Raw genomic sequence first — 18,629 nt, forward strand, 5'->3', positions numbered from 1 at the left:
AGCTGTAGTGCTTTTTGACTTCATTATTAGTCACTGTAGTTCATACAGCCTATTTGAAGTAAACCATTTTCTTTCTCAACAGCAGCAAAGTCCGGGTGCTGGTTGGGTTTTCAAGAGGCATTCAAGGACATGTAGGAATTCAGCAACCAATGCAGAGGTAATTAAAGTTGGCTGTTTACCACTCACTACACGACCTGTCTTCCACACCACCAAAAGTTCTGCATAACTAATAACGTCACTCTACGTCTCCGAGCTCGGGGACGCGCCCGGAGACGTGGACGAGGAATGATCGGTGTCCTCCAGGTCCTTGTTAAATCCGCCGTCGGTACCGGAGGAGGAGCGCGCCGTGGCGGAGGCGCCCTCCCGCTCGCGCTTCTTCTGCTTCATGCGCCTGTTCTGGAACCAGATCTTCACCTGAGTCTCGTTGAGCTCGAGCGTGGCGGCGATCTCCACGCGCCGCGCCCTCGTCAGGTACTTGCTGAAGTGGAACTCCTTCTCGAGCTCCGTCAGCTGCCGCGTGCTGAAGTTGGTGCGCATGGCGTTGTTGTGCGCGCCCCCCGCGAGGCCGAAGTCCGACACTTTGACTGTATGGAGGAGAGAGAGGCTGTTATTAATGCGTTTTATTTACGCCATTGAGACATAAAATAGAAACCCTTCATGTTAGATGCCAATATAAAGACAACAATGTCTCGCCGTTATAAATTAAATGTTTCTGTTTTATTGTAGGTCTACGTCAGGAATGCCTTGTGGGCCTTTTTTGTAGTTGTTGTGTGATTTATTTATGTTAATATAGCCTACATTATTAAGTCAGATTGAAATCAGGTTGTGTTGAGTCTATGTGCAATCGTTTGTGCTTCATTATATATACTGAAGTTATCTCCAAACGTAGAGCAAAAACATTGAATATTGATACTTTAACATCACGACGAGGGAAAACAAAGAGTGGGGTGGGGGTGGGGGGGTTAAAAGATAACAGAGCAGGACAGACTTCCTCGGGTGCGGTAACCCGTCTGCAATATCCATTAAGAGAGAGAGAGAGAGAGGGAGAGAGAGAGAGAGAGAGAGGCTCAGTAGACCCGGGCCAGACCTGCTATCTGTCCAGAGATATGACTGGATGACGACATACTAAATAAGTCCAGAAAAATAAACGCCGTTTTTTTTTAAGTTAACTTCGTAATGAGAAAAAAAAACCGTTCAATTCAAAATGTACACTGCCAATACGTTCATATTCTACGCTTGCTTTTTCCATAGTAGATTAATCAAAAGCTCTTTACTTCAAGATTCGGTATTCGATCTATAAATATATATATATATATATATATATATATATATATATATATATAGATATATATATAGATAGATAGATAGATAGATAGATAGATAGAGCAATTTTATATTTTTAATGGTATGAAACTAAAGCAGAATTTGTTTGTGGAAGGTTTCGGGCCATACCAACAAATGTTTTTTTTTTAGGTTTAAATATCTGTGAAATTAAATTATAATACTAATTACCATAATATAACCATTATTTTTATATAGTTGCTGCGGTGTATGCGACCTGTCTTGATGTTGGACAACATTTAAATACATCGATAGGCTTTTTCTTCCTTTTTTAATTCTTTAAGGTTTACAGTGAAACAAACTGAGGCTTGGGTCACTGAAACTAGTGAGATGAGAATGAAAGAAAATTACGTACAGTAAGCCTAAAGCATGCAAATAAATGAAATAGCCTATATTCTACAAACAAATATTAATTTCGTTATTCTTCAAGGATGGCGAACCGTTTTATATCCTTTTTTTTTTTTAGCTTATCTAGCCTGCACTGCTTACTGAAGGCCATCCGTCAGCTAATCATAAATAGCTTCTTTTTAAAAAAACAAAAAAACAAAAAAAAAACCTTCTATTAGATCTGTTCACTGAAGCATTTCAATCGACAGCCATTATGATACATACATGCGAGCCTTCAGTGGAGTCCTGACGGTTCAGAATGAGTGTGTGTTCCCAACATATTACTAAATGCAGGCCCACCCCCTCTACACGGCTTTCACTAGGCTATACCTTAAGTCACGAAATCGGACCAGTAACTGGTAGAAAAATGACCCGCCCCTCCGTACCTGTTTTAGGTGGGTTCCTCTTCACCTTCATCCAGTCAAAGGTCTGCCCCTGCCCGGCCTGCTGGCCCTCCTCATCCCCCTTCTCTCGGTCCTGGGAGACCGGTAGTTCTCCGTACCCTCCGCCGTGTTGAAGTCCCAGGAAGCCCGCTGCGTCCAGACCCGCACCGAGCTGCTGCGGGTACTGGGACCCGGCCAGTGCGCCCTGAGGCCCGCAGTAGGCCCCGGCTAGGGCCCCGTAGCTGGGGCCGACGGTGGGGGCCGAGCTGGAGAAGGTTGATTGATGATAGTAGGTGGAGGCCACAGACTCCTCCATGAAGTACTGCGGTTGATGGCCTATCACGTTAGCATACTCCGAGTTTGTGGCGCAGGCCTGACCCCCATAGGCCCCGGTGCTGCCGGTATTATAGGGAGACAGTGTTCCGCTTTGTAAGCTTTGGGTTTGGTGAAGGTGAGGATGATGATGGTATGCGTTGTGCGTCTGCTGGTGCTGTTGTTGTTCATGATGATGATGTTGCTGTGGGTGCTGGGTCGCCCCCGTGGTCCCAGAGCCGTACAGCCGCCCATCCCCGGTGTAACTCGCTCCCCCGGCGCTGCTGCTGTCACTTCTCGTGCCGTTAACGGGAGCTGGAGAGCCGGTGGGTCCGGCATGGAAGGACCCGGAGGTCACCGGGAAGCCCTGATGCTGATCCAGAGGATGGTGATGCAAATGATGGTGATGGTATCCAGATTTAGGCGCAGAATAAGCGCCGGTACCCGGTCGGTTACAAATGGAGTATTCCACAAAAGAGTTCATGTTGTCCATGCAGACTGGAGGCACGAAGGGCTGAATGAAGTTTAAAAATCAGCAAGCAGAAGCTCACAGATGAAATTAACAGGAATTAGTTAGAAAAAAAATCCAGTGTATCCAGTTGTAAAAAGAACTGTGAAATCCTCCTTTGTAAGAGAAAAAAACAACAACAAAAACATTGAATATAGAAAGAAAAAAGGGAAAAATTGGAGAAACACGTAGCGTAAAATAGGAAATGTCCAGTAACATCTGACGAAATAAAAACAGTAGAAACTTCCAATGTGAAGAAAACAAAGTGTCCCCAAACGCGAGACACACATGAATAATGTGCTCTACTGTGGTGTGTGTGTGCGTGTCTGTTTGTGTGCGTAAACGGAAGGCCCATACGCTGTCAACAGCTCAACTCAACCTGTGATTTCTGATTTCGGTGCGAAACACCGCGAGAACACAAAAAGAGTCAAGTCACCTCTTCACCTCCGCACAGGTTACACTCCGTCCTCCATTCTGTTTCTCCCAGTTTCTCAGTTTTCTCCTCTTTTCTCCCTCTCTCTCTCTCTCTCTCTCTCTCTCTCTCTCTCTCTTTCTCCTCTAAGTGTCACTTCTGTTCTTACCTCTGCCGCGGGTCACGTGGTTCGTCGTCACGTCGCCTATGGTGACCGGCCAGAACTTTGTCAGCCGGTCACAGAAACTGGGGGGACCAGTGTGTGTGTGTGTGTGTGTGTGTGTGTGTGTGTGCATGTGTGTGAGTGTGAGTAGGGGAGGGGACCTTTCGGTTTAGCCGTAGAGTTTGCGCATTTAAACTGACGCACGCGCCTCATCCATCACTCGCCGTGACATTAGCACGACAAAGAGACTTCAATCACACCGGCCCATCAATCTGATATGAGCACGGATCTGTCAGAGCAAAGAGAGAAGCAGAGAATAAAAGAGAAGCTGTGAGCCGGCCGGCCTGCTGCTGCAAGATACTCCCAGAGAGCACTGCGGCTCCGCTTTAATACTATCTACTGTACAGCTGCTACAGGTTATCCAACATTTCTCACAATCCTGCAACATGCATTAGCATCACTGCTTCTGCTGCTGTGACTACTACTATAGGCCTACAGTGAAAGGGTTTTTGCCAGTTAACTAGAGGTAGGGGGGAAATTTATACAGCATAGTATTGCGATATTTTGCGTGGCAATATTAAATCGACTCACAGCTACCAAGTAACAATATTTAGCTTTCTGGCATCAGTATTTTCTGCATTTTAGTTTTTTCCTGCCGCAGCAGGGTTCATTTTAGGAATAAACTGGATATATTGGTATCTTATGAAATTAGATCTAAATAATCTACAGGCACCATGTACATCAGGATATGTGTTGGGAAATTGTCGAATTAATGCTGCAAATTTAGGCGATTTTTCATGTTTCATGGTGATTTTCTAAGTGGTCATGTGACCTCTGACTTCATGCTATCTCAATAAAAAATAGGCTCTGAAGTGAGATGAATTATTTGACAAAACAATTCTATGTTAAAGTGAATTTATTGGACACAAAATGCAGTTACAGTTAAATCGCAGTATATTGTATTACAATACTCACCATATCGTTTAAAATCGCATTAATATTGTAATGTGACTCAAGTATTGGGATAAAATTGTATCGTGGAGCCTCTGCTGATTTACACCTCTACAGTTAACCCTCCTGTTGTGTTTGGGCTCTTGGAGGTTTTATCAGTGTGCTGTTTCATGACTTATTTTTAAAATTATTTGTTTCTGTAAAGGCAGCATTACTTCTGTTTGGGTTCTCAGCTGATTGGTGTTGACAGTAGTTTTTACACACCACTACCACACTGTTATTTCTGTTTTTACAGTTCACCCATTAGAGCTCTAATAGGGAGTTCCCCAAACATAAGTAGCTTAACATCACCCTGGAGGGTTACATTTCTGGATCCGTGATGGTTTTTACAGTGGTTTGACAAAACTGAATGTGCAATACAATTAATACGTGCAAGACATACTATCGACCTCTTCTATAACTTTTGTATCATTTTCAGTGGTCATTTATTTATTTTTATATATATTATTATATATGTTTTGTGATATGATTACGTTAGCTATGCACCTTAAGCAGTGGCACTCTCAATTTTGTTGTATAGTTGAGTATATAATGACAATTAAGGCTATTTGATTGATTTGATTGAATGCATAGCTCACATAGCCTACCCTAGAATAAACAACATTAAATATTTCATTATGTGGTGTAACGCTTTTTTGTAATTTCTGTATTTTGTCACCTTCATCAAATGTTGAAGTCAGTTTGTAACAAAGGGATACGTCACAAACATAGTACATTATAAAATTCATTTTGGTTTTGATAAGTTTGGAAGAAAAGAAAATAATATTCGCCGTGATAAAAAAAGGCTTTGGGGTTACAATTATTAACTTGAGGGACCCCAAATGTTGAAGGAAATAAGACCAACAAAAACTTCTGTCAACACAAGGTTTAAAAAGTGATGGATATTTCCAGTTTATTACGACCTCTGTGTCATTTTCAAAACTTTGGCCATAATTTCTGTCAGTTATAGTTTTTCTCACCACAGTAACGCTGCGATCTGGGTCGGAAACACAGAAAACCTCAGACATTCTGAAGCACACACTAACTGCATCCTCTCTTGCACTGCACATAAAAATGCATATTGAATGTGCATTATAGATAAGCAACATGTTTAAATTAAATAGCTCTGAAGGTCTTCATTTATAAGATGTGAAGTTCTTACTGGGGGTACACAGGCAGTAAGAAGGCTTATGAATGAGTTCTGGTCCGAGGCAAGATGATGGAACCTACAGTGTTTATAATTCCAATAAGTGGAGCATAAAATATTACTCGGAAAAAACATTAGCATAAAACAATTCAGGTTAGTGAAACCACTTAATTTGAGGAAAAATGTAAGCTGATAATAATAGACAATAGACAGTTGGTAACATGATTGATTGTGTGGCTGCTTGAGTTTCTCACGTTTGCAGCAATGGCACTATTTTCTAGAGGTATATGAAAAATCGATACAGTCTAGTCTACATCTACAGCATATTATCGCGATATTTTGCGTGGCAATATTGTATTGATGTATGGCCGCCAAGTATCGATATTTAGCATTGCGATGGCTGGCGGGCCATCAGTATTTTCGCAGTTTTTTTCTTTTTTTCCAGAGGCCGTAGCAGGCTCACATTTAGGAATATACTGGAAATACTGGTATCATATGAAACTAGAAGTTCTGTGTCGGGAAGTTGTCGAAATAACACTGCGAAGTTAGGCTTTTTTATGTTTCATTCAAAATAATTCAGAGCAGTGAAGCCTAAAGTTGAGGAAAGTTTGATAAAATGCTGCAGTTGTTGTCGTCCATACATGTTTGATATCAGTTCAGATCAGTTTGACTGAATACTTTGTTGGTCAGTCTGTTGGTTTGACTCTCATTGTGGAGAAATAAAAAGACTGAAGTGAGATGAACAGACTGAGAATTTTCTCTCATTGGACAAAGCAATTATTGATTGAATTTAATTTTGTGGACACAAAATGCAGTTAAACAGTTAAATCGCAATATATTGTCACAATACTCACCATATCGCAAAATGCTTAAAATCGCAATAATATCATATTGTGACTCAAGTATAGGTATATAGATATTGATAATTTTCCAGATCTCAGCAGTTTGGTGAGTACAATACAACATAACCAATAAAGTTGTAATAGTAATAATGGGGGATTATCCTTTTAAAAGACATTCTCGCTATATTTGACTCACACTTTTGGTTTGACTCTTGTGGGCCAAACTCAACTCCCCAAACTTCTCTGTACAAATACACAAACTATAGCCATGTTTTTTTGACACAGCTGTAATAAGGTCATGTGCAGTGTGTTTGAAGATTCTCACCCTGGCACATGGGAAATTCCAGATTACGAAACAGGAAACACACGGGTGAAAGGCTTTACATTGAACAAACCAACACTGCCAGTGTTTGACAGAAATAGTGTTTTAACTTTAAGTCACCTTGTTGCTGCAGTGCCAGCTGCCAAGCTCTGACATTTAAATCTGTCAGTGTGTGGCTGATCGACTGACTCCACTGTAACATCCAGCAGCTTCATCACTCCTTTCTGTTTAAAGGCACTTTTTCTGATTGAGCTTCGCAGTAAATTTCCCATCAGCTCTGATCATCTTTTCCCCTTTTCCATCCCTCCTTCAGCACAGTCCACTAACATCATCACATTAAAGATTATTGAGTTGACTATATCTCTTCTTTGCACATTGTCCTTACAGGATGCAGGAAATCTTTTAATGGATCAAAAGGTTTCTATCGATCAGAATGAGCCCGATCACGGAGACTTTTGGGAATCAGTTTCAACAATTGGATTGGGAGGCCATAGATTTCTGATGACTGCTTTGTGCGAGTGCGTGTGTGTGTGCGTGTGTGTTTACTAATTGAATGAATGAGCTGATCTGTTATAGCAATGAGGTTAAAGCAGACAGGAGGCCTTCTGGACGGCACAAACACCGCTGGTCCAGCAGAACAGGAAGCAGGGACAGCCTTGACGACAACACAATGTTCTTTCTGTGAACGTGTTTGTGTAGGACAATGGCCTGTGACTTTGCAGAATTTCATTTCTTTACAAGAAGTTTTGTTGTATTCTTTGGGTGGAATTTTCACTTGTTCATACTTTCTTTCTTGTTTTGTTCTTAGGGATAATGTAATCTTACCTTACCCTATCTTGATTCTTCATGTCTATATCAAATTGTCTGTTATATAGTTTTTGCACCTTCTAATTACTGATTACCCCCTCCTGTTATAACTGACTCCAATGAAGCCCTCATCCATTTCTCCCCCCCCAGAGCCTCGGTGAAGGGCTTGACAGCAGACGCACCGCCGTCCCTCCGCCAGGATGAAATCAGGACTCGCAGCGTGGGTGTGCTACAAGGAGGGAGGTTAATGATCAGTGAGGGGCTGAAAGGAGAGAGGGAGAGCGAGTGGGCAGGAAGTCTGCAGGAACAGGCTGCGACAAGGAGAAGATTAAATGACGCCCACGCGGCTGTCTGGGTGGTGAAGAGACTACAAGAGAGAAACGAAGAAAGAGAGAGAGAGGTCTAAAGGTCAGCGCTCCAAAAGTATGTGCATTTGTAAAAATCATGGTGATTCACATGTACTTCTGTTCATAGTGTGTGTTTGTGAAGTTTTTCACATGTGTTCTGTATCTGGGTGCCATACCTGGACAATGACTTATGATCACAGGCAATAGTGGAAAGTAACGAGGTACATTTACTCAAGTACTGTCCTTAAGTACAATTTTGAGGTACTTGGACTTTTCTTGAGTATGTCCCTTTTTATGTAACTTTATACTTCCACTCCAATACATTTTGAGCCAGATATTCACAACATACTACATTCAGCTGACAGCTTTAGGGACTTTTCAGGTCGAGATTTACCATAAAAAAACATGATAAATTGAAAGTGATTAGACTTTTTAAAATTAAAACACAAAACAGTATATTTAGTGGTTAAAATAACATAATATCTAATGATATATTTAGAACATATAAAACAAGCATTCTGCATAACAAGTACTTTTACTTTTGATACTTTAAGTACATTTTGATGCTGATACTTTTGTACTTTTACTCAGCTGGTTAGTTAGTTTTGAATGTGGGACTTTCACATGTGGAGTAATCTCAGTGTGGTATTAATACTTTTACTTCAGTAAGGGATCTGAATACTTCTTCGACCACTGGTCACAAGTCTCATTAAACCTGGTACTAATATGCTTTCCATGATCACAACTTTGCCTGCATTGAGATTAGAAGTGAATAAGTAAATTGAAGGGATAGTCGGGGATTGTGATCATTAAGTTGTATGAAATGCTTGCCGGTTGTGTAGTGGATGCAAAGCTATTAGCAGTGGTGGAAGAAGTATTCAGATCCTTTGCTACAGTTAAAGTACTAATACCACACTGTGAAATTACTCCACAACAAGTAAAAGTCCTGCATTCAAAACTTACTGAAGTAAAAGTACAAAAGTATCAAGATCAAAATGTACTTAAAGTATCAAAAGTAAAAGTACTCGTTCAGCAGAATTAACCCAATCAGATTGTTTTACATATTCCAGACATATTATTGGGTTTTTATTTTGGATGCATTTGTGTAAGCAGTGTTATAATTTCTCAAGGTAGGGCTCATTTTAACTACTTTATATACTGTTATGATGTTTAATTTAAAAACATGTCTTTTTTCACTCCAATGGCAGAGTTACACTCTTTTTAATTTAAAAACATACTTTTTAGACTAATACTTGTACTTTTACTAAAGTAAAGTGCAGGACTTTCACTTTTACTCAAGTACTGTACTAAAGTGCAATTTTGAGCTACTTGTACTTTACTTGAGTATTTCCATTTTATGTAACTTTATACTTCTACTCCACTACATTTAGCTGACAGTTTTAGTTATTTTTCAGGTTGAGATTTAACATAAAATATATAATCAAAAGAGATGAGACTTTTTTTATTAAGTCGTATAACAATATAATAAGTAATTAACTAAGCCCTATCATTACAAAATTAAAACACTGCTTACAGAAAAGCATCAATACAAATAATCTAATAATATATTTAGAATAAATAAAACAATCTGAGTGGGTCCATTCTGCATAGAGAGTACTTTTACTTTTGATACTTTAAAGTACATTTTGATGCTGATACTTTTACTGAAGTAAAGGATCTGAATACTTCTTCCACCACTGCTTATAATGCAGCTCAAAATACCATTGTCTTTATATACGGTAGATAGGACACGCTTAGTGTTGTATTGTGTCACATTTATCCAGAAACTTCTAACTTATAGATGCTCTGGTGTAATATTTCGGTTTCTGGACTCTGCTGCTTGACAGAATGACCTTCATACCTCCTGTGGGGTCATGACCTGACAGCCGGCTCAGCCTGGTTTCTGTCTTGTCTCAGGTCAGGAGTGGAATTTGAGAATCAGCTCAGATCTGCTCCTCAAACTATCTCTTAGTGTTTCTGACTTGTGGTCTGCATATTTTGGACATCTGTTTAGGATGCAACACAGTTCTGTATCAGGGTGAAGTAACCCCATGGAGTTCATGAAAGCGCCAGCGCATTACTTCTTCATGATGTCACAATGAAAAATACGAAGCAATGTTGATCGCTGTGGTGAGCTTCCCTTCAGGTACAGGCTTGAAACTCCATGCCAGTTTTTGTTTAATGACGATAGGCCAAGTAAAACTGGAGATGAGGTCAAATATTATTAGTATAAAAATATAGAACTCTCATTTTTCCTGTCTCATTTTACCTCTTATGAGTTATATTTGTAACCAACATTTAAAATTCTTCATTGAGCTTGATTGTGATTTGAAAGTAAATAAACTTTGAAATCTTTTTTTGAAAAGCCGATTTTATTTTATTTTTTGTTTCTTTTGGATCCAAAGTGTTGATTCAGTATGCTGAAAAAAATGATACCAACATGGTTAAAAAAATTTAAAAAATTACGTGGCAGAAAGAAATTCTCAATCCCTCCCAATTTTCCAAAAGAGGCTGAAGACCCAGCTCTTTACTGAACATCTACACACATAATCGACACACGGAACAAAAAAAAAAGTTTTACATCATGTGCACTCACTACTGAAAAGCACTTTCCTCCTAACAGGACTCAATTTAGTCGATGCCCCTTGTTCTTGCTTGTTCTTGTGTTGTTTCTTGCCTTCATCTGTGCTTGTGTTGTATGATCTCTCACAGTGTCATAATGATGTGGCTCCCGAGCCTGTGGAGAGGCAAAATCGTTCTGAGAAGCAGGGGTGGACTGACCAATTGGAAATTCTGTCAATGTCTGGAATGGACGTCCAACAGACCCTGTCTATGGCCTTTGAGAATCATCAGAAAAAAATCTGATTAGTGGGGAAAAGACATAAAACTTTCACAAAAACACAAAGGTGAGCGCTGTGAATATTTTGTGTAGTAGGCTTGTGGTATAGTATCGTGATATGCTACCAAATGGTTATTTAAACACATAATTGCATATGGGTTGTGGGCTTAAATTTTGGAGAAAGTCCAGGGTACATTTTTTAGTCCCAGTCCGTCCCTGGTGAGAAGTACCACCACCAGCTCAGCAAAAGAACTATGTTCACATTGGTCAAAAAGGGGTAAAAGAGAGCCTGGTGTTTATGCCAAACTGTCTTTTCCTGAGACTAACAATGGAGTTTTGTTTCCTAAACTTAACCGAGAATCGTTGTTGCCTAAACCGAACCAATCCGTGACTGTTTGACAACCTTAACCTCGTGTTATAAGTGGCAGACGGGTTGGACGAGGTGTGAGATTTGACAAACAAGACTCCTGTCCCTCTACTTTCTCTGTCTGTCTGTCTGTCTCTCTGTCTGTCTCCTCTAACAGTCCTATCAGACAGGTCAAATGACTCCAGAACGAGGAAGTTGTGCTGCAGTATTCCTGGAAAAGAGTCAGGATTTGTGTGTGTGTGTGTGTGTGTGTGTGTGTGTGTGTGTGTGTGTGTGTGTGTGTGTGTGTGTGTGTGTGTGTGTGTGTGTGTGTGTGTGTGTGTGTGTGTGTGTGTGTGTGTGTGTGTGTGTGTGTGTGTGTGTGTGTGTGTGTGTGTGTGAGAGAGATATTAGGGGCTTTTTGAACATTGTGAAAGATGATATAGGACAGAGAGTGAAAGAGAGGCCTGACTGAGTGGAGGAAAGAGAGGAGTTGTGCATCCAGACTGCTGACGTTGTTGCATTAGCTGTGAAACCTGAACCAGTGATGAACCATAACAGCATTTATTAACCATTATTAATAACATTTACACACACACACACACACACACCAGCAGCTGATGGAAAAGGAGAAAGAGTAGGAGAAAGTATCAGCACAGCAGAGACTCAACTTTTTAGTATTTTTCCTTGATGGTGTTTTGACAGCATCAGATTGAATTACGTAAATCTGATAATTAGTTAAATTGCATGCAGACAGACAATGAGGTTATGAGGCTATATTGCTGCATACTTTTTAAGGTGGCATGTGATGACAAGTAAGTGGACTAATATGATGTAGATCTTCTGGTTTGTTTCTGTTTCATTCATCTTCACTTACGTCAAGGTTGATTATCTCTCCACGAGGATTTCCATTACTTATAATAATTCAACAGTATATATTATTCTCATTATATTTTTCAGTGGGAAACATGAGAGTTGGTTTTTCAAAAGCTTCCTGCCACCTCTAAACAGAGCCGAGGACCACATGACCATTGTTTCTATCAGTTGTGATTCTAGATATGACATATTTGGATAATTATAATGCTGTGTAACTTTCCACTTCGCTAGTGATTTTATAATCTTTTTCCCACAGATTTACGAGGGCTCTCAGTTTGGGTTCTCAGCTGTCATGTTTAGGCTTGGTAACTCGTCGATACGCCTGTAAGAACAACACACACACACTCACACATTGTGCATAACAAACATTGTGAACAGCTGTTGTTATTAGTAACTTGCCAATAGAACTCGGTGTTGGTCGTCCATTTTTTAGTACGGGGCAGGCCTAGCCCAAGAAGAATTAAATGTAAACTTTTATAGTGTTCATGGTTGATGTGTTTCACCATCCACTGTAATGCGTCTCCTGCCATCTCGCTGATGTAGTAGTGATTGACAGCTTTCCACTTTTGGCTTGAGGTTGGGGTGGTGGATGGGTTGAAAAAACATCAGACTGTCACCCAGGAGAGCGGGGTTCACATCCATGTGAAAACAAAAGTAAATGATTATTAAGTTACGTGAATCATGTTTATGAACATACAAGTACGTTTTTTGCCCTAAACCTAGGTCAATAGTTTTATAACATAAATCCACAGAAACTGCAGACTTTTTTGCAACCACCAGTGTGCGATGACCTCTTCTGTCGTTTAGGTTTGAAAACTTGTTGGTATAATGTTATAGTTAAGTAAACATCCAACATCAAAGTAGTTGATGAAACATCAGGGCTGTGAACCATAGACTGTATATAAAGATGGACAACATGAAGGCTCTCATCAAGTGAGGCCAAAACATGTGGCTGGCCCCCTGGTGGCGGGCTGCACTATTGGTTCTAAATCCCGCCCCTCCATGTTGGTGGATGAGATGACATGAGTTAAACCAAAAACTTAAAGTGGAGGTGAAATACATTTTCCCCAAAGATGGTTTCTTAGGTAGTTCTTATCATGCTGATGTTTGTTCAAGTGGTCATTTTTGTGATAAGTTTGATTTTAATATGTTATTTTTTATTTGATTATCTAAGAAAGAGGTGTAACACCATGATTGACAGCTGCAATTGAGTCGCGATTGGTTGTGAGCGTGTTTGGGCGGGAACTCGACACCAGAACTCCACTCATTGTAACTATCCTGCGCCTGAAGCAGGATGCCGGAATCAAGTGATCATAGCGGGACATTTGCAGGACTGAACTATTAAATGGCCGACAGACTCTGACCCCGAGTGACATCACCAGTGCAAGATGGCTGTATTGGGGGTATTTTGGCTTGTCTTTCATTCTTCATACAGTCTGTGGTGTGAACACAGAGGACTCAAAAAGAGGCAAAAAAGTTTCGACCGAGGTTAATTGGTGACTCTAAATTTCCCGTATGAATGAGAGCGTGATTGTCTGTCTCTATGTGTTGACCCTGGTGTGGATAAGCGGTTAAGGATAATGAATTAATATATGCACATTGCTGACAGATTTCTTTAAACACTGTATTTCTACTGTGAGTTGAAAAATCATTATTATAAACTGCTTTGTTGTGTTGACATGGTACGCCTTTAAATGCAGTAATCTGTTACACCAACTGGACTTCCTGGCTCTGATTACATTGTCTCACTGGTATGTGAAGCAACATGCCTTCACCAGTGCAGCTCTTGCATTGTTTTAACACGGGCTGCTTTTGATATCTCATATCTTACGATCCAACAGGCCTTGTCCCCCCCCCCTTTTTTCCTGCAGACAATGGCCTTGACTCTGGCTCAGTTCACATGCCTCCAGGTAGTAAGTTAATGTGTCCCTTGTCTAAAAAATGCCTATCTTAGCCCATACATTCAGCCACACTTCTCCTAATACCCCTTCAGAGTGCTATTCGGAGCTACTTGTATCCCACATTTCATCATCTACTGTGCAGCAGCAGTCCAGCTGTTGGCAGTAAAGCTCCTTCTGTATCAGCTGGTCTGAGGACTGAGTGATCACACAACTACAGATGGTTATCAGAAATCTATTTTTGATTAAGCTGATGAGAATAATATATCATATCTGACAACGTACAATAACGGTTTCAGGTTGCAAATGCTTTGCAAACAATCAAGTTCTGCTTTTATTTCATTTTTCACACGGTCCAAACATTTTTGGAATTTGGATTGTAGCTGTCCTGAATGTGTGTTTGCTTTTCTGTCTTCAGATCTAACTGTGTTTCTGGAGCCCATGACTGATCCTAATAGCATGTTGAAATTTTTCATGAAAAAATCATAACATTTTTTAAATGTCCTGATTATTTTTAAAAATGTTCTTATTATAGACTGTTGATACATGTAGTAGCGTAGCTTTTCCTGAAATAAAAAAAAAAACACAATTTTTTGAAATGTCCAAAATTTGAAAAAAAACAAACATACTATAGCATGTTGGAAAAAATACAAAATATCGCCATTCTTTTGTTCCTCCAAAAATCCCTGAAAATTATTTGAAATAAATTGTTGGTCATAGTAATATTAAAATACATCCAAAAATACCTCAAATTTGTACTTGAGTACAGCACTTGAGTAAATGTACTCAGTTAACTTCCACCACTGGTATTCCTTCTACTGTTATTTTTTCTTAGCTTCCAGTCTAAAATGTTTTGTCAAAAGCCCTTAGTCTTTTATGTTTTTAAAATACCTTCAACTTTGTGAAATTTCCCCTCAGTCGCTCTGACTGGACCGGCAAATCAGTGGAGAAAAAGTTCTGTTAATGGGGGAAAAATAAATGTATCGCCATCTTTGAATATTGTCTAATGGGTTGTTTTATGCTACCACTACTACTATCTCCCTTGAAGAAATCTAATATATTTAAGTAATGTTGTTATGTTTAACTTTTCTATTATCTCTGGTCGTGCTTCTGATCCTCATTCAAATATTGCACTCACAGCTTGGAAGAATAATTTATTATTACTTGTTAAAGAAGCACAAAATTGCAACTATGTACACAGAAAGATAATATGTTGATTTCCCAGATTGTAGTGATTACTTTTAAAGCACTTCCCCACGACAGCACTTCTTTTCAAAAAAGCTTTTTATAAATGCAAGCACGTAATTTTATTTCCAAATATAAGATAAGATATGACTTTGTTTATCCCGCCTTATTATTATTATTACTGTTATTATTATTATTATTGTAATTTATTTATTTATTATCATCATTTTTTATTATTATTATTATTATTATTATTATTATTATTATTATTGTTATTGTTATTATTATTATTATTATGACAGAAGAGTAGAGAGCAGAGGAATGAATTCAGAGCTTGAGGGGATTTTTTTCTTGTTGACTCGCTGCTATCAGTCGTCTGATAAGACGTTGTCAGCTCGGCTGCTCTTATCTACACAACACATTTACACCCTGGCTATGGCAGAGGAGAAGGGCCATGAAGGACAACCGCCCCCTCCAGTCAATAACCCTTTATCTTTGTGCATGTACTGAATGAATTTCATAATGTTAAATGAGAAATACTGACAGAACTGGATTCAGATATTCAGTGTTTCTGGAAAGCACATGACCAAGAACTTAAAGTCTGGTTTATTTTTTTTCTTATTATCAACTCGTCCAATTAAAGAGACACAAACCAAGAGTGAACGCATCGACTAACAAGTTAAGTGTGTGTAGCACAGCCTGATTTTGACCCACAAAACAAATTGACTAGAGCAACAAATGTGGATTAATCCACCCCTGAAAATAGTCCCTAACAAAAATGTAGAATTTTTCTTGAAGCTGACATCCAGTGGTGAGTGTGACGAACTGCGGCTTAGGGCAAATTAGCCCTAAGTCTTTAGACATTATGAGAACCCCAATGGTTAATGTAACAGCGCTACTGCCTAAATACTGGTACTATATACTCACTGTATCAGCGATACATTGGTATTTAGCTTTTAATTATCTTAATGTGGCTCTGATTGGCTACAGCTAAAACACCAAAATGCTCCAAAATGTCACTTAATTCCAGCATTCAATAAAGTTCTGCTTTTCTTAGCTTTTAAATATTTGGGAATTTTGGACAAGCAATTTAAATATGTTATTATGGGCTGTTGAAATGTATGACAGATAGAGTTATAACCCCATATGGTGTAGTTTGCTCAATCCAGAACACTATCTTGAGCAATGAATCCAAGTCTTTTTTTTACCTCTCCAGTCAGTCAAAGCACCACTGAAAACATTTCATCTGATTTCTTCACCACGTCGGAGAGTAACGAGCCCACACTGTGTTCATATCTAGTGTCTTCATCTCTAAGCAGTCCCATATTGTCTACAAACACGAAGAAGAAGCCAGGTGACAAAAATACACTTTGCTCTGTGTGGGTCACAGTAGTTGAGGCCTCCTGATGCTGGTTGAGGCTTCTTGTTCATCTTTGACTGTTTGGAAACAATTTATGTGAATTAACAGCAGGTCCTCATGATTCCAGCATTGTTTCTGCAGACCAGAAGGGCGTGGTTGGTTGGTTTGTTGGTTGGTATGTAACATATCTGATATTTATGCACTGGACTTGACATCACGTCTCATCAGACTGTCAATTAATGTTTGCCTTTTTCAGTGGTCGAAAAGTATTCAGATCCCTTACTTAAGTAAATGTACTAATACCACACTGTGAAATTACTCCACTACAAGTAAAAGTCCTGCATTCAAAACTTACTGAAGTAAAAGTACAAAAGTATCGGCATCAAAATGTACTTAAAGTTTCAAAAGTAAAAGTACTCGTTATGCAGAATGGCCCCACTCAGATTGTTTTATATATTCTAAATATATTATTAGATTATTTGTATTGATGCATTTATGTAAGCATCATTTTAACTTCCTCGAGATAGGGCTAATTTTAATTACTTCATCTACTGTTATGAGGTTTAATGGAAAAAAAACAAAAAAACATATCACTTTAAATGTATCGTAATTTAAATAAAATAATAATAATAATAATAAAATGGAAATACTTAAGTAAAGTACAAGTACCTCAAAAAATGTACTTAAGTACAGTATTTGAGTAAATGTACTTAGTTACATTCCACCACTTCCACCTTTTTATTCTTTTTATATTTTATTCTTTTTATTACTTTTTATAACTCTAAATATTAGTGTTGCTGTCATACTTGTAGTTCAGTTTATTTGTTTTTTTGCCAACGGAAAGAATGGCAGGAGTAAAGATGAAGTCACATGGACTGTAATGTAACTCCCTGATTGGACAGTTTTGTGAGTGTCAGTAGTGGCTGCTGGTTAGCGGTGTGAGCTGACCACTCAGCAGTCTATTTACTTGCTGTTAATTGGTGCCGTTGGATTGACTGACAATCGGCCGTGTTGGCCCCTTGGTAAATACCAGTAAATCCTGTGGAATGGCTCTTTATTGACCTATTAGAGAGACTGCAGGTGGGATGCAGTATCTCTCTCTCACACACACACATAGAGTGATTTGTGTTTGGTGTGTATCCTCCAAGGCTTCTACTGACAACTCAATACACAGTTGCATAGTGTGTGTGTGTGTGTGTGCGTGTGTGCGTGTGCGTGTGCGTGAGCGCGTGCGCGCAGTGAATTGATGGAGCCCTCAGAGGCTGAAGCATTGATCATCTGCCTCTGACTCACCTTATGAACGGATGGTAACTTAGCTTAGTGGATGCTAATAAACGCACCATTAGAGGTATGAAAACCATTGGCCCTTTGTGTATTAATGTGTCACAGACACACACATACAGCATGTACAAGTGTGAAACATGGTTGACTGCTATTTCACTCGTAACCCTCCCTTAACCTTTTGTAACTGCCAGCAGAAGCAGTTTGAATAAACAATTAATCATTTCAGTTAATTCAATAACTTAATAATAATAACTGAGATAGTAATAAATAAGTTATTTCTTAAGTAGATAAATAAATAGTTAAGTTGAATTAATATTAAAAGTTATGGTAATAGCGGAACTATTGTTCAAAGCTTCTCGGAGGGTTGTTTTTGTTAGGCGCATGTTTTGCCATATTTTACTTACTTAAGCTGCAAGCATTCACTTTTTATATCATTTACGTAATATTGTAATTGTTGTTGAGAATGTTTTGTATTTATCTGTGCTTTATGTGTTTTAATGTAGTTTTCACGGCTCAATAAACGCCCGTAAACCAAATCCACGTTGAGCTGGTCTTTACATCTTGAGGTGAGTCATACCTTTAATATCCTCTAATACACCTGGTCCCTCTCACAGCAGGTGACCATTTTGGTTGTCAGTATAAATTGTTCAGGTCCAAAAAACAACTGAGACAAGTTACACTTGTAGATAATAAGTCTGTTGATCCAGTGTTGTTATTTTGGGGAGATTTACAGTGATTCCTATAGATAGTGTTTCTTACAACAGAAACACCATCAACTTTTAAAGAAAACGTAAAAAGTTTTAAGCCTACGGAGTAGATAATGGTATTGGTGTATGAAACTAGAAGATCTAATGAGTAAACTGTTACCTTGTCATGAAAA

General features: G+C 39.0%; 1 protein-coding gene across 1 annotated transcript; it reads right to left on the bottom strand.

Annotated features, from left to right (window-relative positions):
* Positions 1–240: 240 nt before the first annotated feature.
* hoxb1a (homeobox B1a) lies at positions 241–3,426 on the bottom strand. Its single transcript, XM_059347740.1, has 2 exons — positions 2,115–3,426; positions 241–584 (listed from the first exon to the last, which is right to left on the bottom strand). The coding sequence occupies exons 1-2, from the start codon at positions 2,914–2,916 to the stop codon at positions 241–243; spliced, it is 1,146 nt and encodes a 381-aa protein (XP_059203723.1). The 5' UTR covers positions 2,917–3,426.
* Positions 3,427–18,629: the final 15,203 nt, after the last annotated feature.

Source organism: Centropristis striata, chromosome 13, assembly GCF_030273125.1.
Source record: "Centropristis striata isolate RG_2023a ecotype Rhode Island chromosome 13, C.striata_1.0, whole genome shotgun sequence".
Classification (NCBI taxonomy): Eukaryota; Metazoa; Chordata; class Actinopteri; order Perciformes; family Serranidae; genus Centropristis; species Centropristis striata.

Excerpts from the sequence above, each read along its gene's own strand:
- hoxb1a (XM_059347740.1), bottom strand. The coding sequence starts at position 2,916 with ATGGACAACATGAACTCTTTTGTGGAATACTCCATTTGTAACCGACCG. Across the intron at positions 585-2,114 it reads GAGGAACCCACCTAAAACAG|TCAAAGTGTCGGACTTCGGC; the intron begins GTACGGAGGGGC and ends TCCTCCATACAG.